Here is a 26,695-nt window from a genome sequence, read left to right as displayed (position 1 = left end):
TCAAGTCTGGTCTATTGGCACATATCACCCCCATCTGTTCTGATACCATAGTCCCAGAGGATCTTTGCCTGATCGTTGTCTGTCACTACTGCAGGCTGGTGTTCGTACCACTTGTTACTGCAGGCTAGCTGGTGTTTCTTACACAGGCTCCAGTGGAGGGCTTTTGCTACTGAATCATGACTCGTTTTGTACGGGTTCTGTGCAAGCGCCGGACATTCACTTGCCATGTGGTTTGAGGTCTCGTCTTTCATACTGCACTTCCTGCATGTGGGTGAGATGTTATTTCCATCTATAGTTCTTTGGACGTATCTGGTTCTCAGGGCCTGATCTTGTGCCGCTGTCAGCATTCCTTCTGTTTCCTTCTTGAGTTCTCCCCTCTTTAGCCATTCCCATGTTTCATTGCTGGCCAGTTCTTTAGTCTGTCTCAGGTACAGTCTGTGCATTGGTTTGTTGTGCCATTCCTGTTCTGTTTTTCATTCTCCTGTCTCTGTATGTTTCTGGGTCTTCGTCTATTTTTATCAGTCCTTCTTCCCACGCACTCCTTAGCCACTCGTCTTCACTGGTTTTCGGATATTGCCCAAGTCCTCTATGCTTAGCAGCCCTCTCCCCCCTTCCTTTCGTGTTATGTATAATCTGTTTGTATTTGCTCTTGGGTGTAGTGCTTTGTGCATTGTCATGTGTTTCCTAGTTTTCTGGTCTATGTTGCAGAGTACAGCCTTTGTCCACTCCACTACTCCTGTGCTGTATCTGATTACTGGTACTGCCCATGTGTTTATGGCTTTCATCATGTCTCCAGCATTGAGTTTTGACTTGAGTATTGCCTCAAGTCTCTGCATATATTCTCTCCTGATTGTGTCCTTCACCTCTTGGTGTTTTATATCCTCTCCTCCTATTATTCCCAGGTATTTGTATCCTGTCTCACCTATGTGTCTGATGCTACTCCCGTCTGGTAGCTTTATCCCTTTAGTCCTTGTCACTTTGCCTTTTTGTATGTTGACAATGGTGCATTTTTCTATTCCAAACTCCATCCTCATGTCCCCAGATACAATCCTTACAATCTGGATTAAGGTATCTATTTCCTTGTGCTCATACCACATAGCTTGAGGTCGTCCACGAACAGCAGATGGTTAATTCTGTTGCCTCCTTTCTTGAGTTGGTACCCAGCATCCATCTTCTGCAGTACTTTTGTCATGGAAATCATGCCTACTACGAAGAGTTGCTGGGGGCAGCGAGCTGCCTTGAAAGCTCCCTCTCCTGATGTTAACCTCTGCTGGTCTTATCCCAGAGAAGTACTGCATTCCAGTTGCGCATTGTATTTTTTAGGAAACTGATGGTGTTTTCCTCTGCCCCACATATTTTCAGGTTTCTGTTGGGTTGGTTGTGATGTGGAGTTGGTTTTTGTACCCCCACGAGTTCTACTACTACTCTTGCTCCTGCATATGCCAGGTTCCTATTTGTCTCTGCGATACTGGTGGTGTGGACTAGTCTCATTATTTCATTTACTTCACCTGTTTTCTCCCTCAGTTTCTTTGTGTTGTGGGCTTTCGTGGAGGGGATCCCTGTTCTTTCTGTATCTGGCTTCATCCATTGTCTGATCTTTTCCCCCCATCTTCAGTGTTTCCTCATGTGCCGTTGTTTGGTAGCTCATCTTCCCTGTAGTCTTCTGTGGCATCGTCTCTTGGTTCGTCTTCTTGTCCTTCGTTTCCGGGTGCTATTTCTCTTTCCAGTTCCTCTCTTTCTGCTGTGGAGGGCCAGTTCTTTTCTTTTGTGTTCCTTACCTGGTCCGCCAGCCTCTGTTCTATTTGAGGGGTGTTATTCCTCTCATTCCAGATGTCGACCAGTCTTCTTCTGTATCCCCTTTCTGTCGGGTTGCTTCTGACGTGACGTCTCCATACTTCCTTATTTTCTTCTCTCGTCCATTTCTTCTTCTTCTTCTTCTTCTTTGCCTCTGTAGTTCCAGCCTCTGGTTGCTGGTTACTGTCGTTGTGGTGGTCAGTTGCTGGGTGACGACCTCCAAGTACCTGACCGTCCTCCCTGTCGACTGGGCTGTATACCTGGCGTTTATTCTTTCATTTCTTTCCATCATTGCTGAGTTTTGCTGCTTAACCCATAGCTGGACCCTGCCCCATCGAGAACAGGTACTCATTTACAGCTGAGTAAACTGACGAAATTATGGTAAAGATCCTTTCCCAAGGAATCAACGCCGAGGAGAGCGCTCACCCATCCAACGACTGACCGGCCCCAATGTTGCTTAACCCGTCCTTCGATGAGCTAAACCACTCTGCCATGGTGCCCTTATTAATTATTATTATTATTCAGAAGACAAACCTTAATTACACAGAAGCTGCCAATAAAAGGGGCTACTGACTTGCAATTCCAGAAGTTTCTAAAGAATATCGCAGTGTTCGCTTGAAAGACATAACAGAAGATAACAGGAAACTGAGACAGAAGAGATCAGTTATTAAAGAAAAAGTAAATTAACGAATTAATAAAGAGATAAATGAAAGTGTACGTAAATTGTTCAAAAGCAAGGAAAATTGTTTAAGGGTAGTAACGCGTTGCATCGTCGCCAGAACTTTTGAGGTTCCAATTGCACAACGTCCTCGGGAGACCGTTCCACAGTTCAACGGTGCGAGGAATACGAATGAACGAACTATGACGCCTGTTCAGCAAAAACAAGTTCCTCTACAACTACAACGTAAGGAAGATTGTTCCTCAAAACAGGAGCTGAACTTCTCCTAAGTGTCTAGACCCCATAACACACAACCATGACCCTTTGCTTTCAGAGACTTCACCTTCAGGAGGAACTCGGGTGAAGACACCTCACCTGAAGCTTCTTCAAGGTCGGAAACATGACGCAGCAGGTCAGGATCTCCTTCCAACCGTAGCCGATCATGTTGTTCAGCACCAGGTGGCCTATGTTGCTCATGCTCTCCACAAGTTCCGAGGGCCTCTCCGGCAGTTGCAGCTTGTTGCCGCTGAAAGGAAAAATAGAGGGTCAAAGGCTGGGAACACACTGGCGTCTGATATGTACAGCTGTTTTTAGCTGATAGTTACACAGCCTATTACTGTATTTAATTATTTCATTTGCTAACACTGCCGTTTATATTATATAGTACCTCAACTTACCAGGTACTTTGCAAGTCTGGCGTACTGTTAAGTAACAAAGTCTGTCATCAAAGACCCTATGTTACAGCCTGAACTCGAATACTTTCTAGATTTCTTATAAATGACAGTCGGTTAAGTAACAAAGACCCTATGTTACAGCCTGAACTCGAATATTTTCTAGATTTCTGACAAGGAGCAAAGCCTGTTGAGTGACTACGATCCTATATTACAGCCTGCACTTGAACATTTTCTATATATCTCACAGCCAACAGCAACTCCACATAATTCCCAACCTAAACTAACCCCTGTGATTTACACTCAACGTTCAATTTGAGTTATTTCTCTAAAAACGTATCGCATCTAAAAAGGCAGCTCAGGGAAACATAATCATAATTTCCTTTTGGCTTGTGTGGAAGCTAATTCTACTCTGTGTAAGCATGACCACAGCTCAGTTCACACGCATCATCCTTTTTTCTTTCCCTGCTGGGGATGTGGGTCAATATGCCAAACCCGATTTGACCAGATTCCACCTCTCACTGAAACTGGAATGGAAAATTTAAGCCAAAGGCCAACTGATGGGACCATTCGGCACTGAAAGGGAAACAGGAATGAAAAGGTTTGAAAGGAGTGACAGGAGGAGGCAAACCTTTTGCAGTTGCTTAAGAGACAATTGTCAGAAGAGGGTTGAGGAGAGTGAGATGGAAGAAAGAGAATATGAACAGAGGTACACTCGAAGGAATGGAGAGGGTTGTACCGGCTAGGGGCCATGGAAGGGAAGTTGCAATGGACCTTCATAAGTAATGCCTACAGTGCACCTCAAGAGCTGCACTGACAGTGCTACCCCTCAACAGGGCCTCACACTACTGAATGACAAAAGGGACCAAGATTTACCTGACATGTTTATCGCTACTTGCTTGGCAAAATCAAATACTGTCTATCGCAAAAGACTGCAAACAAACTATAGCAATTTTAAAGTTTTATTTTTTTGCTCAGTCAGCAAAATATTCATTGCCTTCTCGGGATTGTGCCAACATTCGCAAAGCTAATGTGAAACCTAGTGCTGTCAGTGTACCTCATGCAGTGCACTGTAGGCATTACTTAAGAAAGTTCTTTGCAGTGTACTTTCCATAGTTCCTAGCTGCTACAACCCTTTTCACTCCTTTTACTGTACCTCCACTCATGTTCTCTCTCTTCCACCTTATTTTACTTAACCCTCTCCAGACAATTGTTTCATAGTGAGACTGCCAAAGGTTTCATCCTGTTATGCCTTTCAAACCTTTCTACTAACATTTTCCTTTTTCAGCACCGAGTGACCTCATAGCTCCCAGTGCTTGGTCTTTAGCCTAAATTTTATCATTCCTTTCATCAATAGACCTACCTCAAGTCCAAGAACTTCAGCCTGGGCAACTGGCGTGCTATGTTCGCGACGCTCTCCCAAGAAGACAGCAGCGAATTCGACAGGTTCAGCTCCTGTACTCGTGGGAAGAGTTTCGAAAGGTCGCTGTCCCCTGCGCCGTAGACGCGCCATCCGTCTAGTACCACGTTCTCGAGTTCCTCCAGTTTGCTGTGGGGAAAGAGCTGGCTTAACTTTGTTTTATCAATTATATTTTAAATCAAAATGACTGGGCCATGTTACAGAAGTCACGATACAAAAAGGAGAACTCTGATGTGGCCTCCAGAAGTGGGGAAAATGAAGTGATGGTTTGGATCTGTGAGAGGAATGGGAGATTAGGAGCAGTTTGTCAGATCAGTAGTGGCTGTGAACAATTGCATTTACACTCGTAAATTCTACCAACGATTTTCTGTAACACTGTACAGTACTGAACTATCATTCAAATTTGCATCAAGTCTCCTGATACTTCCAAATAACATTTTTATCTGAATTTATCAATAACAATATTCTTTTCCCTGGTTTTCAGTCCCTCTTTCCAAAATGATAATCAATTAAGTATTATTATTATTATTCTTATCATTATTATTATTATTATTCTATAGTAATTTATCTAACAATGCTAACTTCTAGGCTTGTTACACCTGCCTAAAATAAATTGTTCCTATAGTCTATGTAAAATTTGGATCAAAATATGACAAAAGATAGAAAATTTTATCAAGAAAAATTGAAGAAACAGACTTCAAAAAAACAACCGGATAGATGGAAAGCAGAAAGCAGAAAGGATACTGTACGGAACTGCAAGTCTCTGTGGAATCATACGTCAGAATCACATGTACCGCCGAGCGACTTATAATTCTTTGTCACTGTACATACCTGTATGACAGAATCATATGCACTGCTAATTGACGTACCTACATTGGGCAATTTAATAAAAGGACGAACCTCTTACCTCTGCTTCTTTCCAATCTTTTCCATGCCGACAACTTCGACGAATCGAGCCCTGATCGCTCGCTGGAGCTGTTCGGTATGCTGTGGAGAAAGATACCTCGTCAGTAACCTCTTAAGAGACAAAATATATTTGTTATTATCAAAGGACTATGATATCTTTCAAGCATCAACTGTGGCAGTAATTCCAATAGTACAAGATAAACTCCTCCCACTTTAAACTGGTACAGATACCCACACCGTCATACAGTACGTTGATATCTGTACCCACGGGCATGACTGGTTGGAGGGAAGAGCTCGTGGGTACAAAAAATTGCGGGTACAAACTTTTTCCTATGAGGAATAGTGGGAAAGAGATTAATTGGTTTTCCTGCCCCAAAATACCCCCCTAAAAAAACCTTTTTAGGCACAATAATTGAGCTTTTGGTGACGACATAAGTAGTACTGATTGAGAAATACCGATTTTCTGGTGTGTTAGACGCACTTTTTAAAATTTTTAAATGTATCAAAAAATTGTCCTGCGTCCAATGTACTGCACATGGGAGGCTGAGTGCCGTAGGCTAGGCTAAGCCTAGCCTATGGCGAGCCGTACGGGGTAGGCACAAAAATTGTTGCTAATAATAAAACTTTGAAAAATAAGCCTGAATCACAGTAAATTGTGTTACTGGAATAAAGTATGAAATCACACGTAAATTTACACTCGCCTTTAACCCTTAAGGGACAGGCTAAATATTTATCAAGCACGCCCCCCCACCGGGCAAACTTTAAGGTTGGCCAATTTACAAAATAAACACATCAATGGAAAGATATGCAAATGCACAAGGTGTAAGAAAAAAAATTCTACAAATTTCTCCCTACCTTCCACGGGAAGGTGAATGCGACTATTTACAACCCGGTGTGGGGCCTCTTTTACGAGGCACTCATAAAAATATGCTAATTTTACCTAGTTATGCATGTTTTTTATAATAATTTATTTTATTTTATAAATTTATAATTACAGTTCACACAATATCACAACAGATAAGAACTAAAATTCCCCCCTGAAATCTCACGGCATACTGATCGATGTCTCTCCCGAGCTTAGCTATTATAGTTGCCATGAGTCATTTATGGACCACTGCAGTGCTATGAATATCTTTCCCGCTTAATTCATCCAAACTGATGGCGTGTGATGTTAATACTCATATGATCACCCCCTCCTTCACCCAAAATCTGTTATAGATACTTTTATATGAGGATTCCCGTCCATTAAGGGTTGAAGGAAACTACATGAAATTACCATAAATAAACGTTTAAGTGTTACCACGACAGGCCACTCATTGCAAATGGCTGACAGGCTAACTGCCGACATATCTTAAGCAAATTTTTGTAAGTTTGTAATAACAGACTGATAATTCAACTCGTGGTTGTGCTCGTGGGTACGGCGACATTTTATTAAACAACAGTGCTTGTGCCTACAGTTACTCATGGCCCCATACACTCAATGGGTACAGGTTCCACTGTACCAGTGTTGTACGAGGAAATGAACGGCTTCGGCCGAACCTTACGTGCGATTCAATGGTTGTGTCATCCTGGTATCTGCCTCGTACTGCTTCCTCCAGGCTGACCCCAGCATTCACTTTCGCTGGACGGACGAAGGACCCTGAAGTCTGTGTCCTGTAAGTTATGAAGCAGACCATCTGTCACCTCTAATGAAAATGGAAAACATTAAACATCCCCAAATTGATTTATGAAAATTTGTCTATAAAGCCGAGTACTGAGGCACGTTCAACCATTCAGCGCTAAAGAGTGAAAAGACGGAGTTGGAGTGGTTGGACAGCACGACAGAGACAGAAATGGGAAAGGAATAAAGTGAAAGGCTAAAAATTGGGTTATTATTTTCTTTTATTTTTAATGTAAGATCACTTCTTTCTGTATTTCCCATTACCTTCTCTTACTTCCTAATGAGCATCATATTGTTTGAAAGCTTGAATTTCTAGTTAATGCCCCCTTTTGTGGGCGTGTTCCATATGAGTTGGGTTCTTCATCTTCTGAATAATAATACATAATAATTAATCTATGGGCCAAGGGGACACTGCAAACAATGCTAATGGCTACAGTGCACCATGTAAGGTGCAATGACGGCACTAACCCTCCCTGCATGGACAGAGTCACAACAAGACCTAGGAAGCCAATGAAGACAGCGGGTGAACAAAGAACAATATATATAAGTATATGTTGAAGACATAAACAATTTCTTCAAGAGAATCACGACGACAAACAAATAAAAATTGACAGAGAATAAAACAGAACTACTGACCTCGTTTCAAAGTACTTCTCGCCTTTGTGCGTCCCGTTGTGTTTCCCTCTCGACTCCTCATCCCAGTCCACCCCGTACCAGATGCCCGGGGTGGTGGCGACCTCTCCTATGAACTTTATTGTGCCTCTGGCGCCTTCGCACTCGATGCGTGAGCCAACCGTCATCGTCTCACTTTCCATCTGGAAGAAACGGGGCCGAGATAACGAGATATAACTTCGCCTGACCTAGTTCTATTTTTACTCTAATCTCAAAACAAATCCTTAGCTCTTGTTGCTCTAAGCGAGCAGGTTTGCTGAATAGCCGAACCAACACGCAGGAAATGTGTAAATGTGTAACTGTGCCTCACTGACAAACTTCTCCAAAGTTCTGGAGGTCCTTTGTTCCTCACACTGTTGGACTGCAGAAGTTCAAGCAAAGATGCAATGCATTACCACCCTAAAGCAATCCTCCTTGTATTTTAATGATTTACTTACATTTTTATCTGTTCATCTATAAACTTGTTAATTCTTCTTTTCTTTTTTAATAAGTGATCTCTTCTTCCTGCATTTCCTGTTATCTTCTGTAGGTTCTTTCAAATAAACACCGCAACAGTCTTTGAAAGCTTCTTGAATTTCAATCAATGGCCCCTGTGGGCTGTTTCATATGAATAGGGTTCATCTTCTAAATAATAATAATAATAACAATATTAATATAATAATAATAATAATAATAATAATAATAATAACTGCGGCACAAGATCAAGCCCTAAGAACCAGATATATCCAAAGAACAATAGATCAAAATAACATCTCGCCCATATGCAGGAAATGCAATATGAAAGATGAGACCATAAACCACATATCAAGCGAATGTCCAGCGTTTGCACAGAACCAGTACAAAGAGAGGCATGATTCAGTAGCAAAAGCCCTCCACTGAAGCCTGTGCAAGAAACACCAGCTAGCTTGCAGTGATAAGTGGTACGAACACCAACCTGAGGGAGCGATAGAAAACGATCAGGCAAAGATCCTCTGGGACTATGGTATCAGGACATGCCAATAGACCAGATTTGACACTGATTGACAAAATCAAAAAGAAAGAATCACTCACTGATGTCGCATTACCATGAGACACCAGAGTAGAGGAGAAAGAAGGAGAAAAAATTGAAAAGTATCAAGACCTGAAAATAGAAATAAGAAGGATATGGAATATGCCAGTGGAAATTTTACCCATAATCACAGGAACACTAGGCATGATCCCAAGATCCCTGAAAAGGAACCTGGAAAAACTAGATGCCAAAGTAGCTCCAGGACTCATGGAGAAGAGTGTGCTATTAGAAACAAAGCACACAGTGAGAAAAATGATGGACTCCTAAGGAGACAAGATGCAACCTGGAACCCCACACTATAAATACCACCCAGTCAAATAGGATGACTGAGAGACGAGAAAAAAAAAAAAAAATAATAATAATAAACTACATTGAACAGTATAGCCATCTGGATGCTGTTTAGTTTGAACTGTAGTTTCTCAACGTCTCGAACGAGGTTCTTCGTAGCAGCAAAAAGGTAAAACATACAGCAGCTGTCCAGAGTTCATTTATTCCTTGATGTTTCAGCAGGGCTTTCTACCACATTCTGAAAGCGAATGAAGCCAGGGGTACATCTATGCTATATTTATACCTGTAAGTGGGCTTACAAAATTTTGGGGGGATTTTTCATTGGTTGTTGAAGCTAAGTCATTCCACTCCCAGCCAATAGGACGAGTTCCCCCCCAGCTCCGACAACCAATGAAAGATCGACAAGGAAATTTTTGTAAGCCCGCTTACGGGTATAAATGTGGCATAGATGTACCCCTGACTTCATTCGCCTTTCGAGTATGGTAGAAAGCTCTAAAAAAAACATTAAGGTAAATAAATGAACTTTGGACACCTGCTGTATGAAGAACCTCATTCGAGAGACTGAGAAACTACAATGCAAACTAAACGGCATCAGGACGGCCATACTGTTCAATGAAGTTTGCTTGAGAGAGGGCCTTCTTCCGAAGTTATAATAATAATAATAATAATAATAATACAGTAATAATAATGCAAGAATAAATGACAATGACTTAAATGGAACCTCAGGCAATAGAGGAGCTTTGTTTTGGCAGCCAGGTACACAGCCCAGTCGACAGGGAGGACGGTCAGGTACTTGGAGGTCGTCATTCAGCAACTGACCACAACGACAGTAACCAGTAACCAGAGGCTGGAACTACAGAGGCAAACCAGAAGAAGAAGAAATGGACAAGAGAAGAAAATAAGGAAATACAGGCGGTCCCCGGTTTACGACGGGGGTTCCGTTCTTGCGCCGCGTCGTAAGCCGGAAAATCGTCGAAAATCGTCAAAAATCATGAGAAAACCTTACTTTTACTGCTCTGGGTGCATTGAAAACGATGTAAACTGCATTATTATTGAGTTTTACATCAAAAAAACCTTCAAATTATGATTATTCTGCCGTTCTGGGGCCATATTTCTTCCGTCAGATCGGCGTACGACGCGTCGTAACCCCGGAACATGCGTCGTAAGCCGGGAAATCATTTCTGATGAATATATTTGAAAAGTGTCGTAACCTCGGAACGTCGTAAGCCGGAACCGTCGTAAACCGGGGACTGCCTGTATGGAGATGCTACGTCAGAAGCAACCCGACAGTAAGAGAGTACAGAAGAAGATTGGTCAACATCTGGAATGAGAGAAATAATACCCCTCAAACAGAATGCAGGCTGACAGACCAAGTAACAAACAAAGATAAGCTGAGCTACCAAACAACGGCACACGAGGAAACACCGAAGATGTAACAGAGAGGTCGAAATGGGTGGAAAAGATCAGACAATGGATGAAGCCAGATACAGAAAGAACAAAAGATCCCCTCCATGAAAGCCCACAACACAAAGAGACTAAGGGAGAAAACAAGTGAAGTTAATGAAATAATGAGACTAATCCACACCACCAGTTATCACAGAAACAAATAACCTGGCATGAGCAGGAGCAAGACTCGTAGCAGAACTCGTGGGGATACAAACACCGCCACCACAACCAACCCAACAGAAACCAAAACAGCAACTGCCTTGGAAAAGAGGCCTGGAAAAACAAATCACAGCGATGAGATCTGGCTTGAGAGGCCAAGGCAGAAGAAATGGGGAGAATAAAACAAAGATTCAGCGAGATCATGACAGACAGTCGGACACCACCAACTAAAGAAAATGCCCAACCGGAAAGTTTCCCAGGTTCCGGTGAAGTCCGTGGATACTGGCTCAAAAACTTCAAGGCCCTACACCCACAAATAGCAGAAAAACTCCAGCATTGTATCACAAACCACCATGCGCCCAAATGGCGGACAACAGAAAGGCTGCAGAAGGAAGTGTAGGGGCACAAAAGACCAGCTCCTGATAGACAAAATGGTAATGAAGAATAGTAAGAGAAGGAGAACCAACCTAAGCATGGGAGGGATTAACTACAAGAAAGCCTTTGACATAATATCGCATTGTGGCTAATAGAATGCCTGAAAATATGTGGGGCAGAGGAAAACACCATCAGCTTCCTAAAAAATGCAATGCGCAACTGGAATACGGTAATTACAAGCTCTAGGGTAAGACCAGCAGAGGTTGACATCAGGAGAGGGGTCTTTCAAGGCGACTCACTGTCCCCACGACTCTTCGTAGTAGTCGTGATTCCCATGACAAAAGTACTGCTGAAGATGGATGCAGGGCACTAACTCAAGAAAGGAGGCAACAGAATTAACCATCTGACGTTCATGGACAATATCAAGCTGTATGGTAAGAGCATCAAGGAAATATATACCCTAATCCAGACTGTAAGGATTGTATCTGGGGACATCAGGACAGAGTCTGGAACAGAGAAATGTGCCTTGGTCAACATACGAAAAGGCAAAGTGACAAGGACTGAAGGGATAAAACTGAAGGACACGATCAGGAAAGAATATATGCAGAGGCTTAAGGCGATACTCAGTCCAAACTCGGTGCCAGAAACATGACAAAAGCCATAAACACATGGGCAGTACCGGTAATCAGATACAGCGCAGGAGCAGTGGAGTGGACAAAGGCTGAACTTCGCAGCATAGACCATAAAACTAGGAAACACATGACAATACACAAAGCACTACACTCAAGAGCAAATACAGACAGACTATACTTGACACGAAAGAAAGGAGGGAGAGGTCTACTAAGCATAGAGGATTGCATCAACATTGAGAGCAGAGCACTGGGGCAGTATCTGAAAACCAGTGAAGACAAGTGGCTAAGGAGTGCATGGGAAGAAGGACAGATAAAAGTAGACGAAGACCCAGAAATATACAGAGACAGGAGAATGAAAAACAGAACAGAGGACTGGCACAGTAAACCAAAGCACGGACAGTACATGAGACAGACTAAAGAACTGGCCAGCAATGAAACATGGCAATAGCTACAGAGGGGAGAACTCAAGAAGGAAACAGAAGGAATGCTAAAAGTGGTACAAGATCAGGCCCTAAGAACCAGATATGTCCAAAGAACAATAGATGGAAATAACATCTCACCCACATGCAGAAAGTGCAATGAGAAAGACGAGACCATAAACCATATAGCAAGCAAATGCCCGGCGCTTGCACAGAACTAGTACAAAAAGAGGCACTGTTCAGTGGCAAAAGCCATCCACTGAAGCCTGTGCATGAAACCCCAGCTAACTTGCAGTAATAAGTGGTACGAACACCAACTTGAGGGAGTGATAGAAAACGATCAGGCAAAGATCCTCTGGGACTATGGTATCAGGACAGATAGGGTGATACATTCCAATAGACCAGACTTGATGCTGATTGACATAATCAAGAAGAAAGAATCACTCATTGATGTCGCAATACCATGAGACACCTGAGTAGAGGAGAAAGAAGGAGAAAAAATTGAAAAGTATCAAGACCTGAAAATAGAAATAAGAAGGATATGGGATATGCCAGTGGAAATTTTACCCATAATCACAGGAACACTAGGCATGATCCCAAGATCCCTGAAAAGGAACCTGGAAAAACTAGATGCCGAAGTACCTCCAGGACTCATGGAGAGGAGTGTGCTATTAGAAACAACGCACACAGCGAGAAAAGTGATGGACTTCTATGGAGGCAAGATGCAACCTGGAACCCCACACTATAAATACCACCCAGTCGAACAGGATGACTGAGATTAAAAAAAAAAATAACAATAATAACAATAACTGAGACCGTGATCAGGGGACAGACTCGACCCCATCACCCTCACCTTAGTTCTCCTGGGCCAATCCAAATCTCACAGGTCCCCGAACAGTCACGAGATCAACTATGGTGCCCCTCTGAGTCACAAGGATCAGTCCCTCTTCCACGAGTTCGATCCCGATCTTACGAACTTTCGGCATCAGGTCCCGCCACGCTTTGGGGGAGAGGGCGCGAGCTACCTGCGGAAGGCAAGAGGTCAGAAAAGACAAATTACTTTTGAATCAGTGGCATCTCAATTGGCAGATATTTGGGAGGTCTGGCTTTCTGATAAGTAACAAATTCCTTTAAGTAACAAGGAGCTTACATTATAGCCTGCATAAGTAACAAAGACCCTTTATCTCAGCCTGCACTTGAATATTTTCTGAATTTCTCATAAGTAACAAAATTGTTCAGTAGCAAAGACCTTACATCACAGCCTGCACCTGAATATTTCCGAGACTTCTGGTAAGTAACAAAAACCAAGTCCTTTAAGTAACAAAGACCCTGCATTTCCTGCAACTGAATATTTTCTACATTAAAGATAAGCAACAAAGACCCTATATTATACCAGTACCAAGGACTTTAATATTTTCTATATGTATCTGACAGTTAACTGCAATTCAACATAGTTCCTGACCTAAACTAACCTGTACTTTACACTAAACATTCAATTTAAGAAATTTACCTAAAAATATATCTTCTAAAATGGCAGCATATGGAAAAATAATCAGAATATCACAGTTGGTAAGTCAAGAAGTCTTACTGAGGTGACGTCCACTAAGCTGAGACATTCACACACCAACTTCTGCATCACAGTCAGATTTAAAATTTACAAAACTTTGTTAGGAACAACTTTAAGTTATTAATATTGTACTCGGTTTATTATGGTTCAAAGTGGTCTGAAAAAGCGAAAATGAATTATGAAAACCAGTGCATATAAAATATAAGTTAATGAAAATATCAAGTTTGTTTTTTGGTAAGGTTAAATTACCTAATAATAATAATAATAATAATAATAATAATAATAATAATAATAATAATAATAATAATAATAATAATAATAATAATAATAATAACAATAATTATAACAATTATTATTATTATTATTATTATTATTATTATTATTAATTAAGAAGCTACAATTAATTTGTATTTATTCAAATTAATAAATAGACAACTGACAATACTAGGAATGGAACGGAAGATAAGGAATGGAACGGAAGATAAAATTTAGGCCAAAGGCCAAGTGCTGGGACCTATGAGAAGGTCATTCGGAGCTGCAAAGGAAACAGACGAATAGAAAGGTTTGAAAGGTGTAACAGCACGAGGAAAACCTTTTGCAGCTGAAACACTACGAAATAACTGTTAGAGAGGGTTGAAGAAAGTAAGACGGAGGAAAGGGAATGTGAACAGGGGTACAGTAAAAGGAATGGATGGGGTTGCAGCTAGGGGCCAAAGGGACGCTGCAAAGAACCCCAATTAACACCCACAATGCACCGCGTGAGGTACACTGACGGCCCCACCCCCCTACAGGGACTGACAATATTATATTAGCTTGTTAAAAAAAGAAAATATATTATACTGTGTTTTCTAAAAATGTTAATTTTCCACTTCAAGAGAAGGCAAGTTTTCTCGAAGGCAGACTTTCCATGTAACCTCAGCTGCAGAAACTAAACTCATTTAGGTCTAATCCTAGTCTTGGGATTATTTTTGTCCTTCAGAAACAAATTTCTTAAGTGTGCTGTAGTTTAAAATTGTTACTGAAACTTACAATATTCAGATACATATTTTGGGAGCAATTGCTGGTAGCTAATACCAATTCTCATAATTCAAACAAAGTTAAAGTGAACTTTGGTTCTTGAGCAATACGGTATTACATGTTTACTGCACGTACTGTGTATTAATCTTGTGTAAAATGTTGTCAAAAATTGAAACACCTGAAAAAGGTTAAGTATACCTTAGTTTAACCAGACCACTGAGCTGATTAACAGCTCTCCTAGGGCTGGCCCGAAGGATTAGATTTTATTTTACATGGCTAAGAACCAATTGGTTACCTAGCAACAGGACCTACAGCTTATTGTGGAATCAGAACCACATTATAGCGAGAAATGAATTTCTGTCACATGAAATAAATTCCTCTAATTCTTCACTGGCCGGTCAGAGATTCAAACGCGGGGCCAGCAGAGTGCTGGCTGAGAACGGTACCCACCCGCCCAGTGAGGAACTACCAGAAAGAGGTGGTGGTTTGACGTAACGTAGGTGTACGTAGGAACCAAAAGGAATTTAACACGTACAGTTTGCAATTAAAGAATCTAGCTGTATTTCCGAAATATATTTTGAGTCTGAAATCCTGTGGTTTTCTTTCACAAACCTCCACTCCATTCAAGTTAGCTCCTTTGCTTTGCCTAATTATTTGGAAAGATACATTTTTTTCCAGGTCCTCTGCTTTGATAAATATTCAGATAAATGACATTTTTATAATAAAATGTTTTATATATATTTACCAAGCAATTACATAGCCTATGTTTCTAATTTGCACCGCAGGTAAAATTTGAGATTCGTGGTAGCATTCCGTTGTTTTAGTGTAGGTGACAAGGTCCCGCCCACTTTCGGGGAAGAATAGATACAACACGGCTAAAGAGCCCAATTCACTTGCGGCCTCAATGTCTGTGAGAGGGGAGGAGGGAGGGCTCTAATTTTGTAATTAATTGGTAAGTGTATATAAAACTTTATTTTATCATAAAAATTTAATTTTTAATATATATGTAACTTCCCAAGCAACTACATACCTGAATCCCATACTGACAAGAGGTGGGATGCATGGACATACTTTAGTCCCCAAATTTCAGTGAAATAAGGAATTTGAAGACAAAAAAACCAGCTAGCATTGGTTAAAATGCTTGTTGTACTCTTACCTGTTAAGAGAGCTGCTGTGTGCAGTGTAGCCGTGGAGCACCCCAACTTCAGTGGGAGCCTTGTAGTGCGTCCATTAAAAAGACTGGTGGGTACTGCAAGTACATAGTACCCCCTGGCTCCCCAAAGAACTCGACAGCCTATATCAAGGCGAAAGACGTAGAATAGGAGTAAGACTCCTATGCTTCCTCCCCCAACACCACACCAGCTACAGACAACAGACCCAGGGTAATGCAGTTTTCTCAAAAATGGTCTCCACTTCCCACAAGTAATGTGTCGCAAACACTGACTTGCACTTCCAAAGAGTTGATTGGGAAATCGAAGATAAAGATATTGTGTTTAAAAGCCAACGAGATGGCGACCACTCCAATTTCGTGGGCTTTGTCTTTCAAAACCGGTAAAAGGTCCTCCCGAATTCTTGAGTGTGACTCCAAGATGACGTCTCTTAAAAAGAACGACATTGCGTTCTTGGAAAGGAGTCTGGAAGGGTTCTTCACTGAACACCAGAGCTTGCTAGAGGGACCTCTGATCCTCTCAGTTCTATGTGAGTAGTACCTTGGTGCCCTTACAGGGAAAAGAGCCCTCTCCTCTTCCTCTGGTTTAAGGATTTCCATCAAATTCTTGATGATAAAAGAACGAAGACATGGCTTAGAAGGGGTCTCATTGTTGGTCGGAAAGCCCAACGTAAAAGAGCAGACTGTGTCTCCCTGTAAGAAGCCGGACTCTTTTATCAATGGCTTGCAGCTCGCTGACTCTCTTGGCCATAGCCAAGGTGGCAAGAAATAGAGTTTTCCTTGTTAAGTCTCCTACGAAAATTGTGCAAAGTGGTTCAAAAGGAGGGCACAATAACCACTTGAGGACCGCATCTAAATTCCAGGCGACTGAGTTAGTCTTGCTCTCCCTGGTAGTGTTGAAGGACTTAATCAAGTTGTTGATGTCTTGATTCGACCCCAGGTTCAGGCCTCTGTGTCAAAAGACAGAGCCCAACATGGCTCTGTATCCCTTAATTGTCAACAAAGACAAACCTCTGTCAGTTCTCAAGAAAAGAAGGAAATCCGCGATGTCCATCACAGCGGTTTCAGAAGAAATGTTATTTCTTCTGCACCAGCTGCGGAATACTGCCCTATTTGCTTGGTAGACCCTGGAAGAAGACTGGCATCTACACTTAGCAATTGCTTCCACAGCTGGTTTTGAAAATCCCTTTGATCTGACGAGTCTCCTGACAGTCTGAACCCTGTCAGAGCAAGAGCGGATAGGTTGTGGTGGAACTGGTGGAAATGTGGTTGTTTGAGAAGCTTTGGCTTCTGTGGAAGGAGTCTGTGAATCAACTAACAGCTCAAGGAGATCCGGGAACCACTCCCATCGTGGCCAGAATGGGGCTACCAGAGGTCTGATGGGACAAGAACTTGTTTATCACTTTCCTCACCATGTTGAATGGCAAGGAGGCATACAGGTCTAGGTTTGACCAATTCTGGAGCATGGCATCCATCACCCGTGTCAGAGGGTCCAGTGCTGGAGAGCAAAACAATGGGAGGCCATGGTTCTTTGACATTGCAAACAGGTCTATTGACGGCTTCCCCCACAACTTCCACAGGTCAGTGCACACCTGTGGATCTAGAGCCCATTCTATCGGTAGGACCTGTCTGCGCCCGACTTATCCCATCCGCTAGCACATTTAACTTTCCCTAAATGAATCTTGTCACCATAATGGTGCAGTTCTTCTTTGCCCACAATAGGAGGTCCTGCATGGCCTTGTAAAGGGAGAAGGAGTGAGTGCCCCTTGATTCTTTATGTAAGCCAAAGCAGAGGTGTTGTCCAACAGAACTGCTAATGTCTTGTTGAAGGTCACTTTTGCAAACGAGGGAAGGTCTAGGTGTATAGCCTTCAGCTCCATGTTGATATGCAGTTCCTTCTCTTCTGGAGACCAACTCTCTGATACTTCCATGTCTCCCAGATGAGCTCCCCAACTCAAACTTGAAATGTCTGAATATGAGGAAAGGCTGGGGCTCAGAGGAAGGAATGACTTCCCTTCCAAAAGCCTTCCTTCTGAAAGTCACCATCTCAAGTCCTCCTTGATTTCTGGACTAACCGGAAAGACAAACGAGTCTGGATGGATCTTCCTGTTCCAACTGGCCTTCAGGAAGAACTGCAGTACCCTTATGTGAAGCCTCCCAGACTTACAAACTTCTTGATGGATGCGAGGGTTCCTAAAAGACTCATCTACCTGTTGGTCGAGCAGGACTTGAGAGCGAGAAAGTTACAGGCTGTTTGAAGGCATGATTGCACTCTTTTGAGGGACAGCAAAACCAGAAAATTCAAAGAGTCTATCGTCATCCCCAAATATAGAATCACTTGAGATGAAGACAGCTGAGATTTCTTCACACTGATGAGTAGGCCCAGATCCTTGGCAAGAAGTAGGGTCTTCTGAAGGTCCTCCGTGCACTTTATCTTCGACTGGGAGTGAAGGAGCCAGTCGTCTAAATAAAGGGATGCACTGATTCCCATGAGGCGAAGCCACTTTGCAAGAGGGGGCGAGAATGCGGGTGAAGACTTGGGGAGCTGTAGAGAGGCCGAAACGCAGAGTTCGAAATTGAAAGACTCTTCCCTGAAACACGAATCTGAGGTACTTCCTGCTGTCTGGATGTACTGGGGAATGGAAGGAGGTGTCCTCCATATCGATGGTCACCATCCAGTCGCCCTGTTGGATGGAGGACAGGACTGACTGACTTGTTTCCATTCTGAATTTTGTCTTCTGAACGAAGACATTCAGGACGCTGACATCCAGGACAGGTCTCCAACCCCTGGATGACTTGGGAACCACAAAAAGACGGTTGTAAAACTCTGAAGTGTTGACATCTTCAACCAACTCTACAGCTCTTTTCGTGAGATAAGACAACACCTCTTCCACAAGGGCAGAAAACCTCTCGGAGCCTACCGAGTAGGCTGTCAATGGGATGGGTGTTGACACTAAGGGAGGATTCTCCCTGAATGGGATGGAGTATCCCTCTTTCAGGGCTGGCGAGACCCACTGATCTATACCTCTGCATTCCCATTTCTCCCAAAAGTGTAGGAGCTTGGTTCCCACTGACACAAGGAGGACAGGGCTTTCACTTACGAGAGGAAGTCTTGAGGGGGCCGTCTTGACTGGACGGGTCGCATCACAAATTGGAGCGAGGTCTGGACTGAAACCTTGTCCTACTGCCCCAAAAGGGCTGCTGCTGCAAGGGAGAGGCCGACTTAACACTAAATGATGGTTGACCCTTGGAGTGCTTGGCTGACCGGGCTAACAGATCCTGTGTTGATTTCTTCTGCAGATCTGATGCTATCTCTCAGACTGTGGCTTGGGGGAAAAGGTGCATACAGTCCAAAGGTGAAAAAAGAAGTGCAGACTTCGGGGATGTAGTTACTCCTTTGGTGGTGAAAGAACACCAAATTTCCCTCTTCTTCAGCACCCCCGTGGTAAATAATGAAGCCAGTTCCATGGAGCCGTCCTTAATGGCTTTATTGGCGCAGAACAGAACTCCTGACCAGTCTGCAGACAGGTCCTCTGCCACATCTTCACAGTCTTCAATTTTCTTTGCAAGTGCACCCACAGTCCAGTCCAGAAAGCTGAGGCCTTCGAGTACTTTAAACATACTCTTTACAAGGTGGTCAAGTTCGGTGGCCAAAAACATGATCTTGGATGAAGCAAAGGCTGACCGTCTATTCGAGTCGATCAGGCAGGAGAAGTCCCCCTGGGAGGAGGCAGTGACTCCCAAGGACGGACCTTCTCCAGTAGCGTACGCCTGATATCTCTTAGTCAAAAGACAAGCGGGGGTTGCAGAAGGCCGACTTGCCCTGCTCTCTCTTGTCCGAGAGCCAAAATTCCATCTCTCTCAAGGTTTCCCTGGATGAGGAAGACAAAACCATCTTAGGGAGCCTGGAGACCTCTACAGGCTGATTCCTCATATAAAAGGCAGCAGCTGGCGAGAAAAAGGACAGAAAGGCGACCAGGAAATATCTAAGCAGGTTAGCGAAAGGCAATGGATAAGGAACCTGGTCTAAAACCTCCTCATCCGAGGAAATTGACGAAGGAGGCAAGCCAGGAGGGTCTTGTGTTACTGTGGGGTTCTTCTGAAGCAGACCCATGATCTTGTCCAGTCGGTGCTGAATGGAATCCATCAGAGAGTTATGCTGCATGGGGCCTAGAGTGGACGTAGAAGTCAACTGCAGAGATGGCACTGGGTGGTTGGACACCGGCGCTGGGCGTTTGGGAGCCGCTGGGTACTCTGAATCCGTTGGGCTCTTAGAAGACGAAGCTGGGCGCTTGTGTGAGCTAGACCGGCACTTTGGCGACAAATACTGGCGTTCAGGAGAAACTCGTTCCGGGCTGGCCCAGAAACTACAGGTAGGCTGCTGTCCACTGAGTCTTGGGACCGCTCAACAGGCTTGGTTGAGGGGGCGCCTACCCACGGGACTACCAGTATGCCTCCTTCCTGGTGCACGGGAGTTTGACGGTAACCTTTGTCTAGGAGCGCTGGCGGGATGGGTAGACACCTCCTCCACCAACACTTCACTTGCACTTGCACTTTTAGCACTGACTTGGTCGATAAGGATTTTCACTGACGCACTTAACTGCTCCACATTATTAACTATGAGCCCAAACTTCTCAACACGGGCATCGAGGCTGGCAATGGCGTTAGGATTGGAAGCATAGGGGCTGGGTAAGGAGTAGGCTGAATAGTTAAGAGGCCTGGTTAAGGGGGATACAGCAGTAGAGGTAGAAGACAGAACAGGTGAATCGGTTACTCCCAATTTAGGATGACACTCTATGCTAGCTACGTTCCTAGCTTCAACTCTAACAGTCGCCTTCCTTTTTCTCTCTCTCTCTCTCTCTCTTGCTTACCTAAATGAGATTTTAAGGTTTTCCGCTTCCCCTGATCCCAGTCCCTGCATTCAATACAAGTCAAGTCAATTGAACAAGTCTGCCCCCTACAATTGCTACAGATTGAGTGAGAATCATAAGATGCTTTCATCAACCTAGTTTTGCAGCCTTTGCTGCAAAACCAGACACTACTGTAGAAGAACTAGTGTCAGACATCGTCGGAAAAAAGTCGTAAATCATGAAAAAATAGGTCTAAAATAACCTAAGCTATCTGAAAATAGTGTGACTGCTACCAAAATCACAGAATATGTCACCAAATGGAGACTAAGAACAACCATCTGGTGACCAAATTCAAAGCAAAGCTGCTCTTAACAACTGAAGTTCATTCGTTAACCGGCAGAAATGAAATGAGCTCTTCAGCTGTGTTGTACCTATCCTTCCCCGAAAGTGGGTGGGGCCTTGTCACCACCTACACTATAACAATAGAATGCTACCGTGATTTTCAAATTTTAGCTGCCGCGCGAGTTAGAAACATAGGCTATGTGATTACGTGGTAAGTTACGTATATAAAAGTATATAAATCTTAGATAAAGCAGAGATGAGCAATATCATAAAATGTGTCCCTTGGTAGTAACTGCTTCATTTATTCCTTTCTTTCAATCTTCATCTAAAAAAAAAGCCTTATGGTCAGAGTCAACAGACTATGATAAAACCAAGGGGCTCCAAAGGGATATCAGCCTACAGAGAGAGTGACAAGTTATAGGAAAAAGTGATTTAAATGTGAGATAATACAAAATAAAAGATACATCTGAAATTCAGGAGACATCAGCCGAACTGAAAATAAAACCAAAATATCTGAAATTCAGATGATGTCAGCAAAATAGGACATAAAACCAATAGAGTACTGTACGCCTGGATTCAGGAGGTGTCAGCAGAATATAAATTAAAACCAATACACCTGAAATTCAGGAGCCATTAGGAAAGAATTTGCTCCTCGCTCAAACATTTGGAGGTCAGAAGATTCTAAAACTACGCTAGGCAAACCATCCCACGTATTAGTCGCAGGCAAGGTGAATCTCCTTCCAGACTGAGTATAGAATAGAACAGAATATGGAATTCAGGCCAAAGGCCACTGCTGCGACCTAAGAGGTCATTCAGCGCTGAAACGGAAATTTACAGTAAAAAGGTTTGAAAGGTGTAACAGGAGGAAAACCTTGCAGTTTCACTATGAATAAATTGTTAGGAGAGGGTTGAGGAAAGTAAGATGGAAGGAAGAGAATATGAATGGAATGGAAGGGGTTGCAGCTAGGGACCGAAGGGACACTGCAAAGAGCCTTAAGTAACAGTATTGAACCTAATGCTAGAAAACGAAACACTGTTTGCAGCAGAAGCCAGCCTAGTGTTGCGGAGGAGAGTACGGAGAATGTTTGTCACTGTGGTGCATTTTATGCAACAAACAATGAATTCACAGTAAGTCTATGCCACGAGTCAACACAAGAGTTTGCAAATCAAACTTGACTGATAACATGTTTCTATCCAAGAGTTTGAAATGGGAGTCAGCACCCAGAGGCCACACAGGAGAACAGGACTCTAGAGAACAGGATTCTAAACAAACAAGAGAAGAGTTCAAACACTCAGATGTAATTATGAAACATCCTAAAACATTCCTGCAAGAAAAATAAGGGTTGGGAGCGGAAGCTGCCTGGATAATAGGGGATTCGCATGAATAAAATTGTTTACAAAAAGCTGTCTCGTTTCAATATAATATTTTCTAGATTTCTGTTAAGTAACAAAGACCCTGTAATGTATTACAACAACCTGCACTAGAATATTTTCTAGGCATATCACAGCTAACAGCAATTTCATAGTTTCTAACCTAAAAGCCAACCTGTGATTTAAACAACATTCAATTTAAGAGAATTACCTAAAAATATATCACATAAAATGGTCGCACACCGAAAAATAATCATAATGTAGCTGATACATACAGGAGTCTGTTGAGTTGTGGTGTTGCTATACAATCGGCAAATAATCTTGCAAGGAACAAGGCACTTAAATAAATAGGGCAATTTAGCAAACTGCCATTTTGGAAGATGCAAAAATAAGACACAATAGAAAGTACAGTATTATTATTATTATTATTATTATTATTATTATTATTATTATTACTCATGAGAAGATGGACCCTATTCATATAGGCCTAGCCTACAAAAAGGGCTACTGACTTGAAATTCAAGAAGCTTCCAAAGAAAATTACAATGCTAATAAGAAAGAAGCAATACCCTACCAGGTAATGGGAAGTACAAAAAGAATAGATCACTTATTAGAAAGTGAATCACTACACCACAGAACTTCAGCTAATTCATTTGACCAAAATGGCAACATCTTAAAATAAAGAAAACATACAAGCAAAAACTAAACTTTGAGTCCGGTAGGTGATGTTAAAGTGCTGAGATTAATAATAATATCAAATTGACAGTTATACAAATGAATACTGCTTGTCGTTCCATAAGCCGAGACAATATTAACTAAATAAACAAGAGAATAACGACAAACTGCAAAAACTTTATGGTAAATTAGCCACCGAAAACTCTGCTGACAATAAGCAAATGTTCGTGCATTTTCTAACCAACCCCAGATATCTGGAAGGCTGAAACTGTCTAGGCAGATAAGTTAGTCCATAAAGCAATATAAATTAAATTACAATAATGGCACCAGACCAGATTGCACCTCACGCAGAAAGTGCAATAGATTTACAGTACAAGAGAATGGTTCTTTCAAGTACGGGGGGACCGTACCGTCACACTTTTAGACCTGCCTCAACGTAATTGACTTCCGTACTTATCAGTTACATTATGGTGATTATATTTCGTTATGCTGCCATTTTAGATGCGATAATTTTTAAAATAAATCTCTTAACTTGAATGTTAAGCGAAAGTACAGGTTAGTAACTCTGTGGAATTGCTGTTTACTGTAAGATATCAACAAAATATTCAAGCGCAGGCTATAATATAGGTTCTTTATTACTTAACAGACTTTGTTACTTATCAGAAATCTAGAAAATACACAAATGTTGGATATAACACACGGTCTTTGTTACTCAACAGACTCTGTTACCTTCAAGAATCTAGAAAAATGAAATTCTTATTATAAAATAATGAACGAATGAATGAATGATTCCGAGTTATCTGGCATCGTGACAACTGGGTCATTGATGCCGATATCAATTAAATGGACAACAAAGCTGATATAAAAACAATAAACCGATAAAAAAAAATTGGCTGAAATATATTTTTGGGAGAAGACCAGCATCGATAATAAATCTAAAAATGCCACTAGTTTTATATATACTTACCCAGTAATTACATTGCTGTAATTTATACTCGCACAGCAGCTTGAATTTCGAAATTAGCGGTAACACTTCACCTGTTTGAGTAGGGGACTAGACCCCGCTCACTTTCCGGGGAAGAGGAGGAACAACTTAACAGAGAGCTTCAAATTGTTTGTGCTGAAATGTCCGTGAACGGGGAGGAGGGAGGGCTCTACTCGTAATTACTTGGTAAGTATATCTAAAACTTCATCATAAAAATGTCATTTTTATATATGTAACTTACCCAGTGATTACATTGCTGAATCCCACATTGACAGGAGGTGGGAATTCATGGACATATTCAACTCCAAAACATTGTAACATTAATGCATTGAGAATAGATGGTATGCTAGCACTAATACAATGCTTGTTATTCCTAACCCAGTGAGAGAGCTACTGCAGGTAGATACTGCCTCTGGTTGGAGCTCATCTCAACCTGTAGTGGCGCGGAGGCATAGCCGTGGAACGCCTCTACTGATGTCGGAACTTTCCAGCGAAGGAGTACTCCGATGGCTGAGAAAGTATCAGAAGGAGCTTTGTGGCGATATTTCTGATGGCCGACAAAGTCCGAGTATTTGCCCCTGCCCAGAGTGCATTACCATAATCAAAATACCAACCAGACCACCTAATCACCTACACCATTAAAAACTGGTGGGTACCCTAAGTACACAGTACCCCCTAGGCTTCCCTAGGACTCAGCACCATAGTCCAGTACCCCCTAGGCTTCCCTAGGACTCAGCACCATAGTCCAAGTCGAAGATAAAGGTGGATGGAAGGGGAACTCCCTACGCTTCCTCCCCCGATATCATGCCAGCTACAGATGGAGGTCGCAGGTACTGCAATTATCATATATCATTTCAACATCTTGCAAATAGTGCAAAGCAAACACAGACTTAAACCACCAGTAAGTTGCTTGTAGGATAGAGGACAGGGACGAGTTGTGCTTAAAAGGTAATGAGGTTAGCTACTGCCCTAACCTCATGAGCTTTCACCTTCAAGGATGGTAAAGAGTCTTCTCCAATCTGGAAGTGTGCTTCCAGGGTGAGGTCCTTTAAAAAGAACGAGATGGCGTTCTTTGAAAGAGGTCTAGACTGATTCTTAACGGAACACCATAGGTTCCTTGCAGACCTCTAATTTTTTCAGTTCTATGGAGATAATATCTGAGAGCCCTCATACGGGGAAGAGCTCTCACCTCTTCTTCTAGACCTAGGATGTCCATCAAATTCTTTATTGAAAAAGAACGAGGCCAGGGTTTAGAAGGAATTTCGTTCTTCGCAAGAAATCTCAGGGTCAGAGAGCAAACTGCATCCCCCGGGGTGAACCCAACTCTTTTATCTATTTTACGGAGTTCACTAACCCATTTGGCAGTCGCTAAGGCCATAAGAAATATTGTCTTTCTGGTCAGATCTCTCAGAGAAGACAAGTGAAGGGGTTCGAATCGTGGGCCTGCGATCCATTTCAGGGCTGCGTCCAGACTCCACACGACTGTATGTTCTAGGTTTGGAGGAATTAAGAGACTTAATGAGGTCTGAAATATGCTGGTTTCAAGCGATGTCTAAGCCTCTGCGATGAAAGACGGTACTGAGCATAGATCTATAACCTCTGATAGGAGAGGAAGACAGGCCTCTGGAGAATCTCAGATAGAGCAGAAAATTTGCTATCTGATTTAAAGACATCATAGAATACGAGATGTTATGTCTTCTGCACCAAAGTCTAAAGATGGCCCACCTTGCCTGGTAGACTTTGTTCGAGGACTGACGTCTGTAATTGGCAATTGCTTCTGCTGCAGGTCTTGGAAAAACCCTTTGCTTGCAGGAGTCTGTTGACAGTCGAAACCCCGTCAGGGCCAGAGTGGATAAGTTTTGATGGAATCTCCTGAAGTGGGGCTGTCTGAGAAGACCTGGTATTGTAGGAAGGAGTCTTGGGAAGTCTACGAGTAGACCTACAAGGTCTGCAAACCACTCCTTCTGGGGCCAAAAGGGAGCTATCATGGTAATTTTGACATTTGAGTGAGATTGAAGATGTTCCTTACCTCCCTTATCATACTGAATGGAGGGAAGGAGCATAGATCTAGGCTGGACCAGTTCTGCAGAAGGGCATCTGTTGCCCATGCTAGAGGGTCCGGAAATGGGGAGCAATACAGAGGAAGATGCGCAAAGAGATCCAGGATTGGCCTCCCCCCAAGTTTCCACAGGTCATCACAGACCCAAAGGTCCAGGGTTCATTCCATCTGGAGAATATTTCGGTGGCAGCTCAACTTGTTCGCCAAGACATTCGTCTTGCCTTGGATGAAGCGCATAATCAACTTCGTACTGTTTCAGTCTGCCCAAAGTAGGAGCGACCTCGCTGTCTCGAAGAGGGAGAAAGAGTGAGTTCCCCTTGTCGATTTATGTACCCTAGGGCTGTGGTGTTGTCCAAGGGTACTGTCACAACCTTGTTGCGGACTTCTTTCTTGAAGTGTAAAAGTCCCCAATGAGTTGCTCTCAATTCCTTGTTGTTAATGTGAAGCAGTCTCTCCTCTAGAGACCAAGAGCCTAAAATTTCTTTATCTCTTGGATGGGCTCCCCAACACGTC

General features: G+C 42.6%; 1 protein-coding gene across 6 annotated transcripts in view; it reads right to left on the bottom strand.

Annotated features, from left to right (window-relative positions):
* Positions 1–26,695, bottom strand: part of LOC136835895 (tubulin-specific chaperone E-like) — a 75,910-nt gene that overhangs the window by 17,392 nt on the left and 31,823 nt on the right. For 3 of the 6 annotated variants that reach the window (XM_067099746.1, XM_067099747.1, XM_067099749.1), the window contains 6 exons: positions 13,002–13,173; positions 7,746–7,924; positions 6,994–7,102; positions 5,451–5,530; positions 4,487–4,672; positions 2,828–2,978 (listed from right to left, as the gene is read on the bottom strand). In XM_067099746.1, coding sequence (XP_066955847.1) covers positions 2,828–2,978; positions 4,487–4,672; positions 5,451–5,530; positions 6,994–7,102; positions 7,746–7,924 — 705 coding nt within the window. In that variant the 5' untranslated portion in view covers positions 13,002–13,173. The remainder of the gene's footprint in view (positions 1–2,827; positions 2,979–4,486; positions 4,673–5,450; positions 5,531–6,993; positions 7,103–7,745; positions 7,925–13,001; positions 13,174–26,695) is intronic. The other 3 variants (XM_067099745.1, XM_067099744.1, XM_067099748.1) reach the window with 2 other exon arrangements.

The sequence above is a fragment of the Macrobrachium rosenbergii genome, chromosome 55, assembly GCF_040412425.1.
Source record: "Macrobrachium rosenbergii isolate ZJJX-2024 chromosome 55, ASM4041242v1, whole genome shotgun sequence".
Classification (NCBI taxonomy): domain Eukaryota; kingdom Metazoa; phylum Arthropoda; class Malacostraca; order Decapoda; family Palaemonidae; genus Macrobrachium; species Macrobrachium rosenbergii.
The sequence above is the reverse complement of the archived record's forward strand: the minus strand, read 5'-3'. Positions and strand labels throughout refer to the sequence as shown.